Source organism: Cydia splendana, chromosome 3, assembly GCF_910591565.1.
Source record: "Cydia splendana chromosome 3, ilCydSple1.2, whole genome shotgun sequence".
Classification (NCBI taxonomy): Eukaryota; Metazoa; Arthropoda; class Insecta; order Lepidoptera; family Tortricidae; genus Cydia; species Cydia splendana.
In genome coordinates this window covers 16,089,689-16,107,850 of record NC_085962.1, presented here as the reverse complement: position 1 = coordinate 16,107,850, position 18,162 = coordinate 16,089,689, and the positions used below count along the sequence as shown (strand labels likewise).

Genomic DNA, 18,162 nt, shown 5'->3' with positions numbered 1-18,162 from the left:
ATCTTTGCAGCACTACTTGAGCGTAGCCTTTAGCCTCGCTTAAAATTTGCCATTAGAGGTAGATAGGAAAGTGACTGAATAAGAGCGAAAAATACATCGTTCGACTCGGGCCGAGCTGATACTCGGCCAACGGCTACGTGCGATAGTGCTATCTCATTCACTCCGATACAATGTGTGCAATAGACAGTGTGCGCGTTATAGGTATTGACAGCCTCATAAGACTGCGTCGACCGTCCAGTGGCGCCCTCATTGGTGGAATTGTGTTTTATAATATACCTATACATGAATCAGTAAATGTAGGTTATTACTATTGTTGTCCTACTTATTCCCCAACTTTTGGTCTTTTTCCGAAGTGCCATTTCGTAAGTTTCGGCCCGGCCGAAAGGTTCGGCCGTTTTTTGGCCGAAACCGAAACTACAGCCGAAACTTGATTTTTTGGCCGAAACTGGCCGAAACCGAAACCGAAACCGAACCTTCGGTCGGACACTAATATTTTTATGACACGGTAAAACCACGTAAATAGGGGTTTTATGGAAAATGCCCTTTAACCCGGATGTTGTGCACAAATTGGAGTTTACAACCCATAACAGAATCGTGAAAACTATTTTGAATATGATAAGTTAATAAAAAGAATACTAATATAAGTATATATGTGCCTAACATACGTGTGAACATGACCCAAAAAGGGCGTAAGCGACACTGAAGGGCGAAATTTGACGCTTATTTAAACATATAAGTAAGTAACCCTTTTTTTGCAGTAAAATGATACTTTTCGTAATCAAAAACATGTTTTGGATGAAATTGTTGTTTAATATGAAATTTTGAAATTATATTATTGCATAAATATTGCAAAATGCACTAAAATTTAGGTAATAACTTATTATACGCTTATTAACTATCATATAATTTCAATAAAATGTACACATATTAGTGAAATAGTATATTTTAATAATTGATGAAAATTTACCTTTATTAATTTCTTTAGCGGCTGAGTAGAGGGCTAAAAGTAGTGTTGATTTTGAAACTTGATATAATCACTATAATCTACATGACAAACTGCAACTTTTGGTACCGGTTCCACATTGATAATCTAATTTTTATTTTTTTCCATACAACGACGCTCCACCCTATCATCCAGGTATGTAGTCACATAGGGGCTATTCATAAATTACGTCATTTCAAATTAGGGGGGGGGGGGGTCTGGACATCGGATGACGGTAGCATGAAGTAGGAGGAAATGGGGTCATTTGAAGCATGATTTTTGGATGATTATAGGGGGGGGTCGAAAATCATCAAAAATCGATGACGTAATTTATGGACAGCCCCATATCACATATATATTTATCGCGCACGACATGATAAAATTAAGCATGACATAACTGTACTGAACATAAAAAATACGATAGGACTATGCTTTCAGCCCAACCGGAAGTACATTTAGGAAAAGTAAGTTAGGATATCATAAGGTTCCCATATCTAATAAATCTTCTATAGAGTCTATTGTATTCATGTTCCCTTAAGGGGCTACCCGAGGTTTTCATCGATTTTTGTCAATTTTTGAATAGAACTACAGATAGAATTATAAATCAAACGGTTATCGGTTCTTCAATTTTTTTATATATTATTTTATCTTTTGGTCTGATTTTGGTTGGTGGATTTTGAAAGAAATTAATACATATTTTTATATGAATTTTTTAAACAATGTCTAAAAAAACACCTTTTTCGTATCTAGTTTAAACACCTTTTTCGTATCTAGTTTGCTGTGAAGGATCTTACATGTACGAAATCTACATATTTGGGTTCGACTTTGACGTCTCGAAAAATGTGTCTAGGGTTTTAATTATAAACTAATTAACACAAAAGTTATGGCCAGAAAACCAGTTTTTTAGCCTAAAATTGTTCAACTTTGATGCAAAATATCTCGAAGACAATGAACTTTGAAGTAAATATGGGATACTATATTGCTTAAAGCCGTTGCTGTTAATATGATAGGCTACAAAAAACATTAGAAAACTAAGGGATTCAGATCGAAGGTCATTGGCGTGGGGTATCCCATTAATAATACACAACCTGAATAAAAGCAAGTAATAGGTAGGTACTAGGTACTTTGGCGGAATTAAGTAGTTAACCCATGTCGAAAATTTACTATCCATTTTACCTAAACTTTCTATCATACATATATATATATCTTCTACAGCATAATAGTTCTTATGGAGTAAGGCATGACTCCCATGTAAAGAAATCAGAGCCTCATAAGAATGAAGCAATTGTTGAAGCGTTATCTAAGCAACGCGATGCACTGCAGTTAAAGTAAGTAATATAATACAGTGGAAAACTACCTCGCTAACGGGGTCCCTTTATTTCCCATAAAGTTTTAAGTCATATTACTCATATTGTATTGTTTGTCATATTATCGTTAGTCATAAAACTGAAACCGTTAACTTTTCAGGATTTTCGTAAGGTTATTCTATAGATATTCTATTCTATAGATAGGTTATTCTATTCTATAGAGGTTTGTTTTATAGCAATCCTTAAAAGTTACGCGTTTCTGAGAAAAACCAATTATGACTAACGAAAATTTGGACAAACAATACATTATGACTTAAAACTATTTGGGAAACAATAGAGACCCCTCGCTAACTCTTACCTCGATAAGACAAAATCCTCGTTAGGGGCTATTCATAAATTACATCATTTCAAATGTGTCTGGACATCGGATGATGGTAGCATGACGTAGGAGGAAACGGGGTCATTCAAAGCATGATTTATGGATGATTTTAGGGGGGGGGGGGGGGGCGGTGTCAAAAATAGATGACGTAATTTATGAACAGCCCCTTAACACGAAGTAAAATGCTATTCCCTTCCCTTCAGAGCCCTTCATAACTCTAAATATTTAACCTCATTAAGACGAAGTAACTAACGATTCCCTTCACGACTATTCAGTATATTGTTTACCTCTATAACTCGAAAAATTATATTTGATCTCTAAAACTCGAAAAAATAGTCGTTTTGTTTTACCACCTCTATAACTCGAAGTTATTTAATAACAAACATCTGCAACTCCGTCTACGATAGACGATCTCTAAGTCCCTTACCCGTGATCTGCGCTAGGGCTTCCAAATACCGGACTTCTTTCAATACCGGTATTAATACCGAAACTGTCTTCATCAATACCGGGATCCCGGGATCCCGGTATTGACTATGAATCGGTTAAAAATTTTGAGTTTTTTTTAAAGGCTCACTGTTACACCAGATATGTACATCCTTAGCTTAGGATATTAAACAATATTCGCCATCTGCAATAATTATCATTTCACCCTCCAGGTTGGCAATTATTTCATCCGCCTTGTTGAATTCACCAGTCACATTTTTAGTTCAACCTAATAAACCAGCCAATTAATATTCAAATTTGGCACCAAAAATTCGTTTGCCATACTACAATTCATTTCTTTCTACTTTTTGATAAAATTTTAAGAACTAATTATATTAAGGGGCTACCGGAGGGTTTCATCGATTTTTGTCAAGTTTTGAATCGTATCTCCTTTTTTTCTAAAAAAAAAAACACTTTTTTCGTATCTAGTTTGCAGTGAAGGATCTTACATGTACGAAATCTAAATATTTGGGTTCGTCTTTGACGTCTCGAAAAACGTGTCCAGGGTTTTAATTTTAAACTAATTAATAGGGATGTACCGACTAGTCGGGAAAGCCGACTATCCGGCCACATTTGTAGTCGGCGATTAGTCAGCGACTAGTCGGTAAAAATGGCCGATCTGTCGGTACTTTATTAGTGAACGAAAAACAGAAAAAAAGAAATCATCAGTCAGTTTTTCCCATATGTTTTATGCCTATTTTTAGGGTGCATACGAAAACTTTTTTTCATATAATTGACCGTTTGATCGTTATCGTATGTTGGTGGGCTGGTGTTTTCCTCTACAGGTCAATATCAACTGATTCTCGTGTAGTTTCATGGGCAAGTTCGATTGTTAAATAATGTTATTATTATTCAGTTTTTTTTAACTATGTATTTTTTTATGGGGAAATTAATATTATTGCAAAATTTAGAGACTAAGACAGGACACGTTGCTCGTAAAGACGCTGACCACAGGGGATAGGCTCCTAACTGGCGACTACGTACGGGAAATAGAGCCTTGGAAATACCTCCCACAAGCTGAACCTACTGACGGTCTGCTCAGGATAAAAGAAAGACAGAAATTGAACGAGGACTCTTGTGATAGGTCTTTGAACCTATAAAGAACACCTTTTAGCTAAGCTAATCTAATACCTTTAAACGAGCAATTCTTGTTTATTTATTTATTTGTTTGTTTGTTTGTTTGTTTGTTTATTTATTTATATGTACATATATTTATTTTTGGGGATTTCGGAAACGGCTCTAATGATTTCAATGAAATTTGCTACATGGGGGTTTTCGGGGGCGATAAATCGATCTAGCAAGGTCTTATATATCTCTGGAAAAACGCGCATTTTTGAGTTTTTATACGTTTTCCGAGCAAAGCTCGATCTCCCAGATATTATGATGAATAGCGGCGCAATCAAAGGTATTGTTTTTCACCTGAATTTATATGAAACTAATGATCTGGCCGACTAGCCGACTAGTCGGCCGACTAATCGGCCATTCGAGCGCCGATTAGTCGGCTAGTCGGCTAGTCGGCCAAATCAATAGTCGGTACATCACTACTAATTAACACAAAAGTTATGGCCATAAAACCAGTTTTTAGCCTAAAATTGTTCAACTTTGATGCCAAATATCTCGAAGACAATGAACTTTGAAGTAAATATGGGATACTATATTGCTTAAAGCCGTTGCTGTTAATATAATAAGCTACAAAAAAACATTAGAAAACTAAGGGATTCAGATCGCAGGTCATTCGCGTGGGGTAGCCCCTTAATATCATATCCTGAACATCACAATTCATCACCAAATATTTATCTAACGCATATGCACAGATCTTGTTTCAATTAAAATAAATGATCTTCTTTAATTAAATGGGCAAGTAATCTTCTTGATACAGCCGAATTTGACCATTTTAATGGATTTTAACCGTTATAATAGGCACATTTTCTTTGTTTTTGAAAATACCGGGATCCCGCATTGCATTAAAAAATACCGGTATTGAAAAATAGGTTTAAACAGACGGGATCCCGGTATTTCGGGATCCCGGGATCCCGGTATTGGAAGCCCTAATCTGCGCCAATTCAATACAAGTCGTATTGAAGAGGCCATCGAGCGGAATAAGGGCTCTTAAGTTTTCGCACGAGATCTGTCTATTGGGCAAAACCAGCTCGCCAAATTAAAAACTGAGGATGGTAGAATCGTTTCATCCAGACCCGAGCTCCTGGGTGAGATAGAGAGCTTTTATGGACAGCTATACACATCGACTAAAAGTCCCGAAGTTGGTCTGGCGGAAGACCCTAGAGCTAGACTGACCCGACATTATACCTAAGACATCCCGGACATCAGCCTGTACGAGATTAGAATGGCTCTCAAACAGCTCAAAAACAACAAGGCACCCGGTGAAGACGGAATCACAGCCGAACTTCTGAAGGCGGGTGGTAAACCGGTCCTTATGGTCCTTCAGAAGTTGTTCGACTCCGTCTTACTCGAAGGGAGAACGCCTAAGCCATGGAACAGAGGTGTGGTGGTGTTGTTCTTCAAAAAGGGTGACAATGCCCTACTCAAGAACTACCGACCCCTCTCACTTCTAAGCCATGTCTATAAACTGTTTTCAAGAGTCATTACGAACCGTCTCGCACGCAGGCTAGATGACTTCCAGCCTCCTGAACAAGCCGGTTCCGAAGAGGCTTTAGTACCGAAGACCACATCCATATTCTCCGTCAGGTAATACAGAAGACTGAGGAGTATAGCCTCCCTTTCTGCTTAGCGTTTGTGGACTACGAGAAAGCCTTCGATTCGATCGAAACCTGGGTCGTACTACAATCTCTCCAGAGGTTCCAAGTGGATTGCCGCTATATCGAAGTGCTGAAGTGTTTGTACGAGAGCGCCACTATGTCAGTCCGACTCCAGGACCAGAACTCGAAACCTATTCCGTTGCAGCGGGGAGTCAGGCAAGGTGATGTTATTTCTCCTAAACTGTTCACCGCTGCGTTGGAGGATGTTTTCAAGACTTTGGACTGGAGAAGGCTTGGCAATATAAACGGCGAGTACATCACTCACCTTCGGTTTGCGGACGATATAGTAATCTTGGCTGAGACTACGGAGGATTTGAGTATGATGCTCGATGACCTCAGTAAAGCTTCCGAGCGAGTTGGTCTGAGGATGAACATGGATAAGACGAAGATCATGTCAAATGCCCTTGTACATAGAACCAACTCCCGTTACAATCGGAGACTTTACACTTGAAGTTGTAAACGATTATATATACCTAGGACATACTGTCCAGTTAGGTATGTCCAACTTCGAGAAAGAGGTTAATCGATGAATCCGACTCGGTTGGGCAGCGTTTGGGAAGCTACGGCACATCTTTTTGTCCAATATTCCGCAGTGTCTCAAGACGAAAGTCTTCGACTAGTGTGTTGCCAGTGATGACATATGGAACTGAAACGTGGCCGCTTACTGTGTGCCTCATAAGAAGGCTCAAAGTCACCCAAAGGGCAATGCCTATCAATAGCCCTCCGAATCGCTAAACTTAAGTGGCAGTGGGCGGGGCACATTGCCCGTAGAACCGATGGCCGTTGGGGCGGAAAGGTTCTCGAGTGGCGACCACGTACCGGAAGGCGCAGCGTGGGTAGACCCCCCACAAGGTGTACTGACGACCTAGTAAAGGTCGCGGGAGTCCGCTGGATGCGGGTGGCGCAGGACCGGTCATTGTGGCACTCTTTGCGGAGGCCTATGTCCAGCAGTGGACGTCCTCAGGCTGATATGATGATGATGATGATGATGATGATGATCTGTAACTCGAAAAAGACAATTAGACTGTATTTTATGCATTTCTAAAATTACCTCTCTAACACGAATTTTTCATGCGATTTATCTCTGTAACTCGAAACCTCTTTAAGACGAACAAAAACCTACAAGAACCTCCTAAAGTCAATGCCCTCCATAAGACGAAACCTCGTTAATACGTAGCTTTTGGCGTTTCCCTTGAGATTCGTGCTATCGAGCTTCCATTGTACTTAATTAATTTTATTTTATTTTCAAGACACCTTCTATACTCATGCGTGGCGTCACGTTTGTTTAGAGTAAGGAGTAGGTAAATAAGGGGCGTTTAGTGCGTTGAGTAGAGTCTGTTCGGAAAGAGAAGAGTCGTGGAATGTATTCGGCCCCATACATTCCACGACTCTTCTCTTTCCGCACAGACTCTACCTACTATTTTCAGACTTTGACTGACATTTTTAACTTTTTATAAAATTACTAGACGGGCCCGCAGCTCCGCTCGCGTAAATGAAATAAAGAGTGTGTCAACCCTGCCAGGGTTCATAATGGTGATAGGGATTTCTTATTTGTACCCGTTATTTGGATAACTTAATACGCAAAATATCTGAAAAAAATTATGTGATTTGATAAAAGGCAAAATTATACTTTTTCATCTACGTAGTTATTTATTTAAAACTCGTTTCAACATAAAATTATTATTTATTTTTATAAGCCTAATTGCAAAAACGTTCATTAGATTAATTTCCGCCTTAAGACGAATATGGACGTCCACCGGCCATAAATCGCCTTTTGGTACAAACGTACGTACTCCCCATTTCCCTTTCTGAATACTAACATTACTTACTACGGTTATGTGAATCCTGGCCTCCGAGAAAAGACAAAACAAAACACACCATGTTTCTCGGTCTTGCGATAGCTCTCGCCAGTCCCCATGGCCGAGGATAAGCAGATCTCGAGCAACTACGTCGTTCCAGCGGTAGGTACCCTATGACGTCCAATTGGGCGTCTCCCATTTCGTTGTCCCAAGTACGCTCTCGTCACGGCACGATCCTCTCCCATTCTTTCTAAATGTCCGAGCCAATGTAAGCTTAGCCACTTTTGTCTCTCAGTATTCCACCAGTATATCGGAACACATCCTTATTTCTATAGCAACAGAGTTATATTACGATATTTGGCCGACTGCTGACTGTACGTTTGCTTATTTTCACCAGGTCGTTTCGCTCAAAAATATCTGAACATGCACTTAAATTTTATCTACCTACATTATAACTTGCTATCGACTTTGTATTTTTGGCCCATCTCGGCAGCCCGGTCCCCGGACGAATTTGTTTGCCGAAGCTGTGAAAGTAAATCTGAATAACATAACTCAAAAAGAAATTTAAAACAACAAAATACAAATTACTATTGATATTGATAAGTCATTTTCAGTCATTATATGGCATGTCACTCGTATGGGCATAAACTAAGGTAAAAGGTTGAGGTTGACAGCACTTTTTATTTTACTTCGAGTAAAAAAGGCCGAAATCACTGCATACCAACATAACAAACATAATTTTGGTTATTTGAAGTTCGAAACGAAACCAACCGAGAGTTTCCGAAAATAGCCGATAGTCGTAAAATGAAGAATGTTATGAAAATTTCTTTTCTTTATTGTAAATTAGATACGCATCGGAAGCGATAGTTTTTAAGCTCTAGTTCTATTCCCATATGTAGCTAATTGAACAGGTTTTTCTTATCATACGTGCGTCGTATTCGAGAAACGTGTCAAAAACTTTTTTAGAAATTTGTAAGGCGCCATCTCGCTTCTTCCCTTGTTTTTTATCCCGTTCTGGTTTTCCAATTTTATATATATGATGATGATGATAATAAAATTGTATGACGTTATAATTTCCATATTTGTTTGTTATGTCCTTAATTACGTTATTGTCGTAAATTGCCTTATTTATTGATGCTTAATCAAATTAAAGAAAATTAAAAATAAATATTTCAAACAGAGTGAATGAACTTCAAGAAAGTGCCACAGTATTAATGCAGGAGGCTGAGAAGCGAGAAACTGAGCTAACGTCTCTACTGTCGAAGCTAGAGGATCAGGTAACAAACACTATATAGCCTTCCTGAGGGCAAAGATAATAGAGAGCATAAAGACGGATTGTCATAGTAAATTATGTAGCCACTGTAAATTTACTGCCATCTTTCGACAGAAAATAAAACTGTTAGAACGCCATTTGACTTTGATCCTTATTCTCTCACTGATATGTGTTAAATTATTAAATATTAATATTAACGCCATCTACTCGACTATAGGCCAAAGGTATGGTGCAATCTTTTCGAGCGATGGTGCCATAACCTTCAGCCTATTCTCGAGTAGATGGCGTTAATATTAATATTTAACAAGTTAACACATATCAGTGAAAGAATGATGATCAAAGTCAAATGGCGTTCTAACAGTTTTAATCGTCTGTCGAAAGATGGCAGAAAATGTACTGTAGCTACATAATTATGTACCATGACAATAACTCTCTATTTCAAATTCTCTTTGCTGAGGGCCTACCGCCAACATCAAAAATCGTTACATAATAGTGATGTACCGACTATTGATTTGGCCGACTAGCCGACTAGCCGACTAATCGGCGCTCGAATGGCCGATTAGTCGGCCGACTAGTCGGCTAGTCGGCCAGATCATTAGTATCGTATAAATTCAGGTGAAAAACAATAGTTTTGCTCCTTTGGTTGCGCTATTCATCATAATTTAGCTTGGCTAAAAGGTGTTCTCTACAGGTTCAAAGACCTATCACAAGAATCCTCGTTCAATTTCTGTTTTTAGTTCTTTTATTTTACGATCCTGAGCAGACCGTCAGTACAGTGTAGGAGGTATTTCCAAAGCTCTCTTTCCCGTACGTAGTCGCCAGTTAAGAACTTATCCCCTGTGGTCAGAGTCTTTACGAGCAACTTGCCCTGACTAAGTCTCAAAATTTTGCATTAACATTAATAGTTCCTCGTGGCTCCACCATAAAAAAAAAAACAAATACTGAATAATAATAAAAAATATAACTATCGAACTTGCACATGAAATTACACGAGAATCAGTTGAGATCGATCTGTAGAGGAAAACACCAGCCCACCAACATACGATAACGATCAAACGGTCCATTATATGAACAAAAGTTTGCACCCTGAATAGGTATTTTAGTAAAATAAACATAAAACTTATGGTAAATATTGACTGTTAATTTCTTTTTTTTTTTCTGTTTTTCTTTCACTAATAAAGTGCCGACTAATCGGCTATTTTTGCCGACTAGTCGCCGACTAATAGCCGACTACAAATGTGGCCGGATAGTCGGCTTTCCCGACTAGTCGGCGACTAGTCGGTACATCCCTATTACATAACTATCTGCCTCTCGAAACGCAAGAACGATAGTGAAGCAGAGGGCCTACCGACAGAGAGGCAACACGTCAAATACTGAGGGCCTCAATCGTTTGTGTCGTAGGGAACGAAACGGTAATGTCTCTCTGTCGCGCTTTTATATGGGAGTGGGAGAGTGATAGAGAGACATTATTAGATTACTTAGGTGCAGAAGTGCGAGGAGGCTGGGGCACCCCCCCCCCCCCCCATGCGCACTGTGTCCAAGGAGTTACCTACCACCCGACTTTTTATTTTTAGAAGGTAGGTAATTCATCAGTGACTGGCCACCTGTTAGTAACTGGCCACCCTAAACTAAAAATGAATTCTAGGTATTCACCTATAAACAGAATTCATATTAGTATTATAAGGTGGCTAGTTATTGAAGGCTGGCCAGTTATTGAAACCTTATACTAAAATGAATTCTGAATAATATTAATTTTTAGTTTAGGGTGGCCAGTTATGGCGAATTACCCTATTTTAGTTAAGTTTTTTCTGCAGTCAAATTAATAATTTTATACATAATGTTAAAGAGCGGAAAGTAAGTAAATGTTTTAGTTTCCCACGACCAAACATCTCTCGACCTTCTCCTCTTCTTCTCGAGCGTCTCGACCTTCAACCACTGCAGGTGTGCATTATGACTCCTGGTAAGCAACTTCACAATACGGGATCTACGAAAATGTCTTTAGACAAAAATATAAAACAGTACGGATCTAATACTACACATAATGAAAACACTCGCCAATTGAACACAGATTTTGATAAATTCAAGAAGGAAATGGAAGAAATGATCCGTATCATGTTATTACCGCAAGAAACTGAACTTAAAAAGATAGCTCCCACACTACAGCAGCTCAAGGAAACGAATAGCAGCATCGAGAAAACTATGAATTTCCTCTCCGAGCAAAATGAAGAGCTTAAAAAGAAACTCGATCAGTTAGAAATAAACAGCAAAAAAGATAAAGAATATATCCTGCTACTTGAAGATAAGTTAGAAATTTCACAGAGGGAGAGCCGCAAGAGAAATATAGAAATAAAGAATGTCCCTAAATGTGGAAAAGAAACGAAACAGGACCTGCTCAAAATGGCAGCTCTCAGAGAATGTTGACTGTGACACAACTCACTCGAACGTGATGGACGTCTACAGGCTACGTGATAAAAAGCAAGAAGAGAATACTTCCATTAAAATGCAAAGAGTTCAACATTAAAAATCGAAACAATAAAATTAGTGCTAAGCACCTAGGCTATAAATTAATGAAAATACGCCTATTTATGTCTCGGAGCACCTGACGGCAAAATCAGCTCGCTTGCGATTCCTGGCAAGCGACTTGACCAAATCGAAGGGATACTCTTTCTGCTGGACCCACCTGGGCCGAGTCTTCGTGAGAAGAAATGGAACCTCTCCTGTTATCCCGATAAATAACGAGGCGGAAATACACAAATTATTGCAAGAACAATGACTAGTGCTAGTCTTAATCGTTAATACGCTGTTATGTAGTTATCAGAGTAATTTTGAAATAGTCTATAACTGTTTTTTCTTAGTACCATTAAGTATTATCACTCTATACCACAATTTTGTTCAGTTTCACGATCACACATACACATACAACTGTAATTTAATTCATAAAAACTTAATACCTAAACATTACAACAACTCAAAATCTTTCATACAAAGCTCTACCCGACTGTTACTTGCTCACATACACTCACACTTTCAAAATAAATTGAAAATAATTATCACTATATTTCCTAAAAATCTAGACCCATATATATTTAACGTTGCATTCATACACTCACTCATTCATTATGGATAGTCAGCTTACCACTATTAGCGAAATAGAAAACACAGAAATTGCTCGCTCAATACAATGTGATATGAAGGAACTTTCAACACATATTCCATTAAATAACAAAAACCTAACTGTAGTCTCACAGAATATTAGAAGTGTGAACAGTAATATTGATGATTTCCAAATAACCCTCTCTCAATTTAACACCTCTGTAGATGTTATAATCCTAACTGAGTGTAGACTAAAATCTTGTAATTATATGCCCCATATTTTAAATTACACTCCATTTTCTACAAATAATAATTTAAATCAAAACGACGGAGTAGTTAGCTACACAGCAAATCATCTAAAATCTCACACAGAAGAAGTCAAGCTTGATCAGGCGACATGTCTACAGATAAAACTTGAAAATACTATTATTTTAGGCATATATAGATCCCCTTCAAACTTAAATGCTTCAAATTTTATAGCTTCTTTGTGTAATGGATTACACCTGGATACCATCAGAAACATAATAATAACAGGTGACATTAATATAAACCTTATTCCCCGTAATCACGAACCCACCCATGAAAGCCTTAACAGACATAATTATCTTAACATGCTTGCTACTTACGGTATACTACCAGCTCATACGCTACCCACCAGAGAAAGCAGTTGTCTGGACCACTTCATGATTAAAATAAATACTAATAAAACAGCTGCCTTTTCCTCCGTTATAAATACATCTATAACCGACCACCTAACTATACTTCTAACCTTAACCAACTGTGTAATAAAACAATTACATCCTAAAACTTTGGAAATTACCGATTATGATCAAGCACTTAATAACCTTCTTCTCAAGAACGTTAACTCCCTTCTCATGAGTAATGACCCTGACTTTATTATTGCACAACTTACACATAAAGTAAAAGAATCCCTAGATGAAAGTAAATCTGTTAAACGTATTCCAAGAACTAAACGCACTATAAAACCCTGGATCACTGCTGGTATATTACGTTGTATCCAAAATAGAAACAGAATGCAACTTAAGCTACGTGCTGACCCGAGGCTGACCCTCACAATGATGTGCTAAAGATCACGTACTGGCGGTACAGAAATTACTGCAATAATTTAATTAAAAAACTCTGTCTGTATGGTGACGAAGCCTGCGCTGTGGATCTGAAGGTACTGTTATTATTATGTTTTTTTTTGTGGGGGAAATAAAATGGATTCATTGATTAAAAAACTAAAAAGGAAGTATAAAAGTGATCTATTAGCCAAATCTACTAACCATCCTAAATACCATAAAATCAATAACTAACTATAAACCGCCAAATCCTGATAATCATGAACTGCTTAACTCTAAAGAAACGCCAATAGAATCCGTTAATTTCACTAATGCCTTCTTTGCCAGTATTGGACAGAAACTAGCTGATGATATACTTGTTAGTAACAATTCTCAAAATAATTCCCTTTCAACAATATATAATAACCCTTCATCCTTTGCTCTCCTCGACACTGACGAACAGGAAGTTCACAGCACTCTCATGGGCCTGAAGTCAGACAGTGCTCCCGGTTGTGACGGTATTCCCACAAAGTTTCTAAAAATCGCTAGAACCACAGTTGTACCTATTATATGCCACCTTGCCAACCTCTGTTTTTCTAAAGGAGTTTTCCCATATATGCTTAAACAGTCAATAGTTACGCCTGTGTATAAGAATGGAGAGAGAGACAATGTCAATAACTACCGCCCTATTTCAGTATTAACAGCTATCTCAAAATTTATTGAAAAACTAATTAACAATAGGCTCATCAACTATCTCGAAAAGTATAATATCATCTCAAATTCACAGTTTGGTTTTCGAAAGGGTCGCTCTACCGAAAATGCAGTATTGGCACTTACTAAAATAATCACTATAATGGAAATAAATGTCTGGCAGTGTTCCTTGACTTAAAAAAGGCATTTGACACCGTTTCTCACTCCACACTTATACACAAACTTGAATCCATGGGTATTAGGGGTAAACCATTGGAGTTGGTGAAAGACTACCGTGACATAACCGTTCTCAGAAGGTGAAGATTGGTAGTCACATTAGTCAAGCAACTCCGATATCCTTTGGAGTGCCTCAAGGTAGTGTTCTTGGCCCTAACTTATTTCTGGCGTACATCAATGATTTAACAAATCTTACCGTTAGTAGCACATGGGAATCTACCTACAAAAAATCTGAGACAGGCCTTAACCATATTACCTCTTGGCTTAACAATAACCTTCTGACGTTAAATATCTCCAAAACAAATTACATGTGCTTTTCCAAATATACCACCTCGCAGCCCCCCGATTACCTAAAAATAAATATTCACACATGCAACCCAATTAGTAATTATCAACAATGTAACTGCATAAAAATCAACAAAGTCACCTCTACCAAATACCTTGGAACAATACTGGATTAGCGACTCTCGTGGCATAAATATATTGAACACATTAATTCCAGGGTTAGAAAACTTGTCTGGATTAAAAAAAATAAGATACATCGCCTCAAAACCCTTACTAAGCCAAATTTATACCGCTCTTGCTCAATCTATCATAACGTACTGCATCACGGTCTGGGGAGGAGCCAACAATACGAAAATTCTACAGGCAGAACGAGGGTAAAGGTGCATACTTAAAGACATGTACTCTCAAACTTAATGTTACGCAACACAGTACGTCCGCTTTTCGTGGCAGCTTCCGATATGCTGCAACGAAATGTTGGAACAATACCACCACCAATCAGAAACTGCAAATCCGTTACCTCTTTTAAGTACAACCTAAAACAGTATTTACTCGTAACCCAAAAAAGTTTATAACTAAGCGGACATATTAAAAAAAAACATATTTGTGAACTATAATGACTACTATGATAAATAAATGTGGTCTCTCTCTCTCTCTCCCTCTTTCTTACTCGTGTTCTGTCTTGTTCTGCTTCTATCTGTTTCTGTATTAGTTTTAAGTTTTAGTTTTAATTTTGGGTGACCTGAAAACCAGCGCCGTGTCTTACAGACACTGCTTATGCTGAGCGGCATTCTATCTGGTGTACGTTTTTACGCCAAATAAATATTTTCTATTTTCTATTTCTACTCCAAACCGTACCGATTTCCAACTTATGAACTGTATAAAATCTCGAATAAACTCACTGTTAGAAAACTATACATCCTAAATTCTATCTTAAAACTACATAAAACACTTACATACAAACCACAACTTTCATTCCATCGGCGAAAGCATAATGCTGTCCCCGCACCATATGCAAAATCTTTGTTTGCCAAAAGACAAAACACGGCACAATCTGCTCACTTGTATAATACTATAAACAATGAACTATCAATTTATCACTTACCGCTATCTAAATGTAAAATTACTGTAAAAAGATGGTTAGAATCCCTTAAGATGGCGTGACTGTGCACAATTTTCGAATTATCACTATCGTTTCCAAAACTCAAACATTTTTAAGACGTGTTGATATCGTGCGTCGACAACAAAAAAAACCGGGCAAGTGCGAGTCGGACTCGCGCACGAAGGGTTTCGTACCATAATGCAAAAAACGGCAAAAAAAACGGTCCCGTATTTTACCCTTTGGGTACGGAACCCTAAAAATGACGTCTAAATCGAAATATATTTACACTCCGTAGTCTGTACATTTCATCAAAAATCTGTAAAAACTGCAAAATATTGTAATGTCTTGCATTCACGCACACTTACGTACTTAAAGTCACCTTAAAGTCAGTGTCAAATGTCAGCAGATTCGTAATGTTATAGTAAAGTAACCTAGAGGGCGCAGCGGATGAAATGTTTATTGTTGAAAAAAGATTGGAAATTAATTTAAACTTAACTTGTTGTAGCAACGATTGACACTTTGACAAGGCACTTTAGAACCATACTGATCATTTCAGACACTAATTGTCATGTGCTCGTGGCACCTGTAGTCACTGTTTTGAAAAAAATGCAGATAGAGTCTGGCTACTGAAATATTACACAAATGTTTGGCGGGAAATTCAAAAAATCTTGGGCTGGTCACACTTTGTGTAGCAGGAATTATAGTTTTGATACTAGAAAATATTTTTGATTTTCTGTGCACACGTAAGGTACCTAAGGATATAATTTAAATATACGTTGACGTGCACTCAAAGTCAGCTTACATAATTTCTACCACTAAGTATGTTAAGTACAGTCAACGATAAACACACGTGACTCCCTATCTTAATAGTGGTAGGATGTTGAAAATGGATGCACGACGTTCGTTGCATTTTGCGTCTCTGCTTTTCGGTGTTGTCCATCCTCAACAACCTCTGTACCTCTTTAACAAATTAAAGTTTTCCGCCCGCCCGACTAGAGAAGCCATTCGACTTATCTGTCCGAGACACGGCAGTTCTGCTGCATTTCGTGGCAGTTTTCGCTACTCTGCCACGAAGTGCTGGAACAACATACCTCCGCCTATACGTAGGGTAAACCCTCCAGTGAATGAACACCCCCCAGTGAATGAACAAAATCACGTTTTTTGTCTAAAATAAGAAATATAGCAATTTCTACCACTTGTCGTATTTTTTTTCTTATTAACAACTCTATTTACTATGCAATTTCAACCCCTGCCAAATTTATTTTCGACCAGTATGAACGTGACTGGCGTTTGAAGTTTACGTATTTCTGGTTTCGAAGTTTTGTATGCAAAAATTATATCCCAGATAAAAACAGTGTACGTTTGGAGCAACATATGAAGTGCTTATTTAATGTTTACCTGTACAAAGTTTGGTTATTTGGTTAGATTAAGAGTTGAACCTTCTATAAATGTACACTTTGTCGACGTATTATGTGATTAAGTCTTTATTTTTTATAGTTCCAATACTGGCTTATCAAATGTTCTGAAACCAGTAAATGAACGGTGTGTTCATTTACTGGTGTCGTCTAGATTTAATTTTTTTTCTAAATTTATGTGTAAACGAATTGGTATTGAGCTTGTTTTTTGTGATCCTGCATAGAAAATGATTCTGATTCTTTCAGCCAGTATTGGAACAAACAAAATTTCTATAGTCCATTTACTGGATTTTTCATGCCTATGTATGAACAATACAACATTTGGGGTGTTCATTTATAAGATTTCTACTAATTCTATGTTTGAACAATGTAACCACGAACAATTCAATGACAAGTTTATTATTTTAAGCATTATTTGCTAATCCTAATTTTTTTCATCAGAATATGCTGATTGTTTCTTGTTTTAAAGATTGATTCTCTTTTTCTTAATAATATGTAATAGGTTCTGGTGAATAACCATCATTTTATTACATTCTAATCTATTTGAAATCAATATGGAGGGGATAAAAAATATATGAACGCTTTCGCTATACCTACTAAAATAGAGCTGGAAACGTTTAGTGTTAAAAATGTTTTTTTAAAGCTGATTAAAAATATCTAAATGATGTTCATTCACTGGATTTTGCGGTGTTCATTCACTAGTTTGTATGTTCATTCATTAGGTTTTTGGGTACTTTTTGATAAATTCTGCTATAACTCAAAAACTATGAAAGTAATAAAAAATCGCAGAAATAACTTTCTTATTTATTAAATGAGGATTCATTAAATTGCAGATAATTATTGAAATTATTAATGAATGCTGATAAATGATTTTTCAAACTTGGATAATTCCTTAAGTGTTCATTCACTGGAGGTCTTACCCTAACTCCAAGACACTATCCACATTTAAACTCCAGTTTAGAAAATATCTCTTTAGCCTGCAATTGCCGTGCTCGTTGCGTCCCATGGATTTCTCAAATTGTCAGACATAAAAGTTTTTTACCAGAGTTTACATGTATTTAAACTAGATTTTTCAGTTTTTTCCGAATATGAGTATGATAGGTTCTATTATATTTCAACCTCTCAACCTCTTATAATGTCTTATACTATATATAATACCTACCCTTACCATCATAACATTAAAGCCAATTTGTAACTTTATTAGTAATTATATTATCTGTATTTTTATATATTTTTCAAATGATTATGTTTATTTTTCTGCTTCCTTTCTGCAATATTGTAT

The 18,162-nt window shown here is 37.2% G+C and overlaps 1 protein-coding gene and 3 long non-coding RNA genes across 4 annotated transcripts in view; 2 read left to right on the top strand and 2 right to left on the bottom strand.

Annotated features, from left to right (window-relative positions):
• LOC134789402 (uncharacterized) overlaps positions 1-18,162 on the bottom strand; it is a 368,254-nt gene that overhangs the window by 269,570 nt on the left and 80,522 nt on the right. The gene's annotated exons all lie outside the window — the stretch shown is intronic.
• LOC134789398 (uncharacterized) overlaps positions 1-18,162 on the bottom strand; it is a 92,556-nt gene that overhangs the window by 29,974 nt on the left and 44,420 nt on the right. The window lies entirely within an intron of this gene.
• The window catches only part of LOC134806784 (myosin-3-like), a 67,109-nt gene that overhangs the window by 26,972 nt on the left and 21,975 nt on the right, over positions 1-18,162 (top strand). The window contains exons 12-13 of the mRNA XM_063780135.1: positions 2,198-2,310; positions 8,908-9,004. Of these exons, the coding sequence (XP_063636205.1) occupies positions 2,198-2,310; positions 8,908-9,004 (210 nt within the window). The remainder of the gene's footprint in view (positions 1-2,197; positions 2,311-8,907; positions 9,005-18,162) is intronic.
• Positions 1,758-1,956, top strand: LOC134789401 (uncharacterized). Its single transcript, XR_010144047.1, has 2 exons — positions 1,758-1,833; positions 1,882-1,956. It is a non-coding gene; the product is annotated as an uncharacterized LOC134789401 (long non-coding RNA).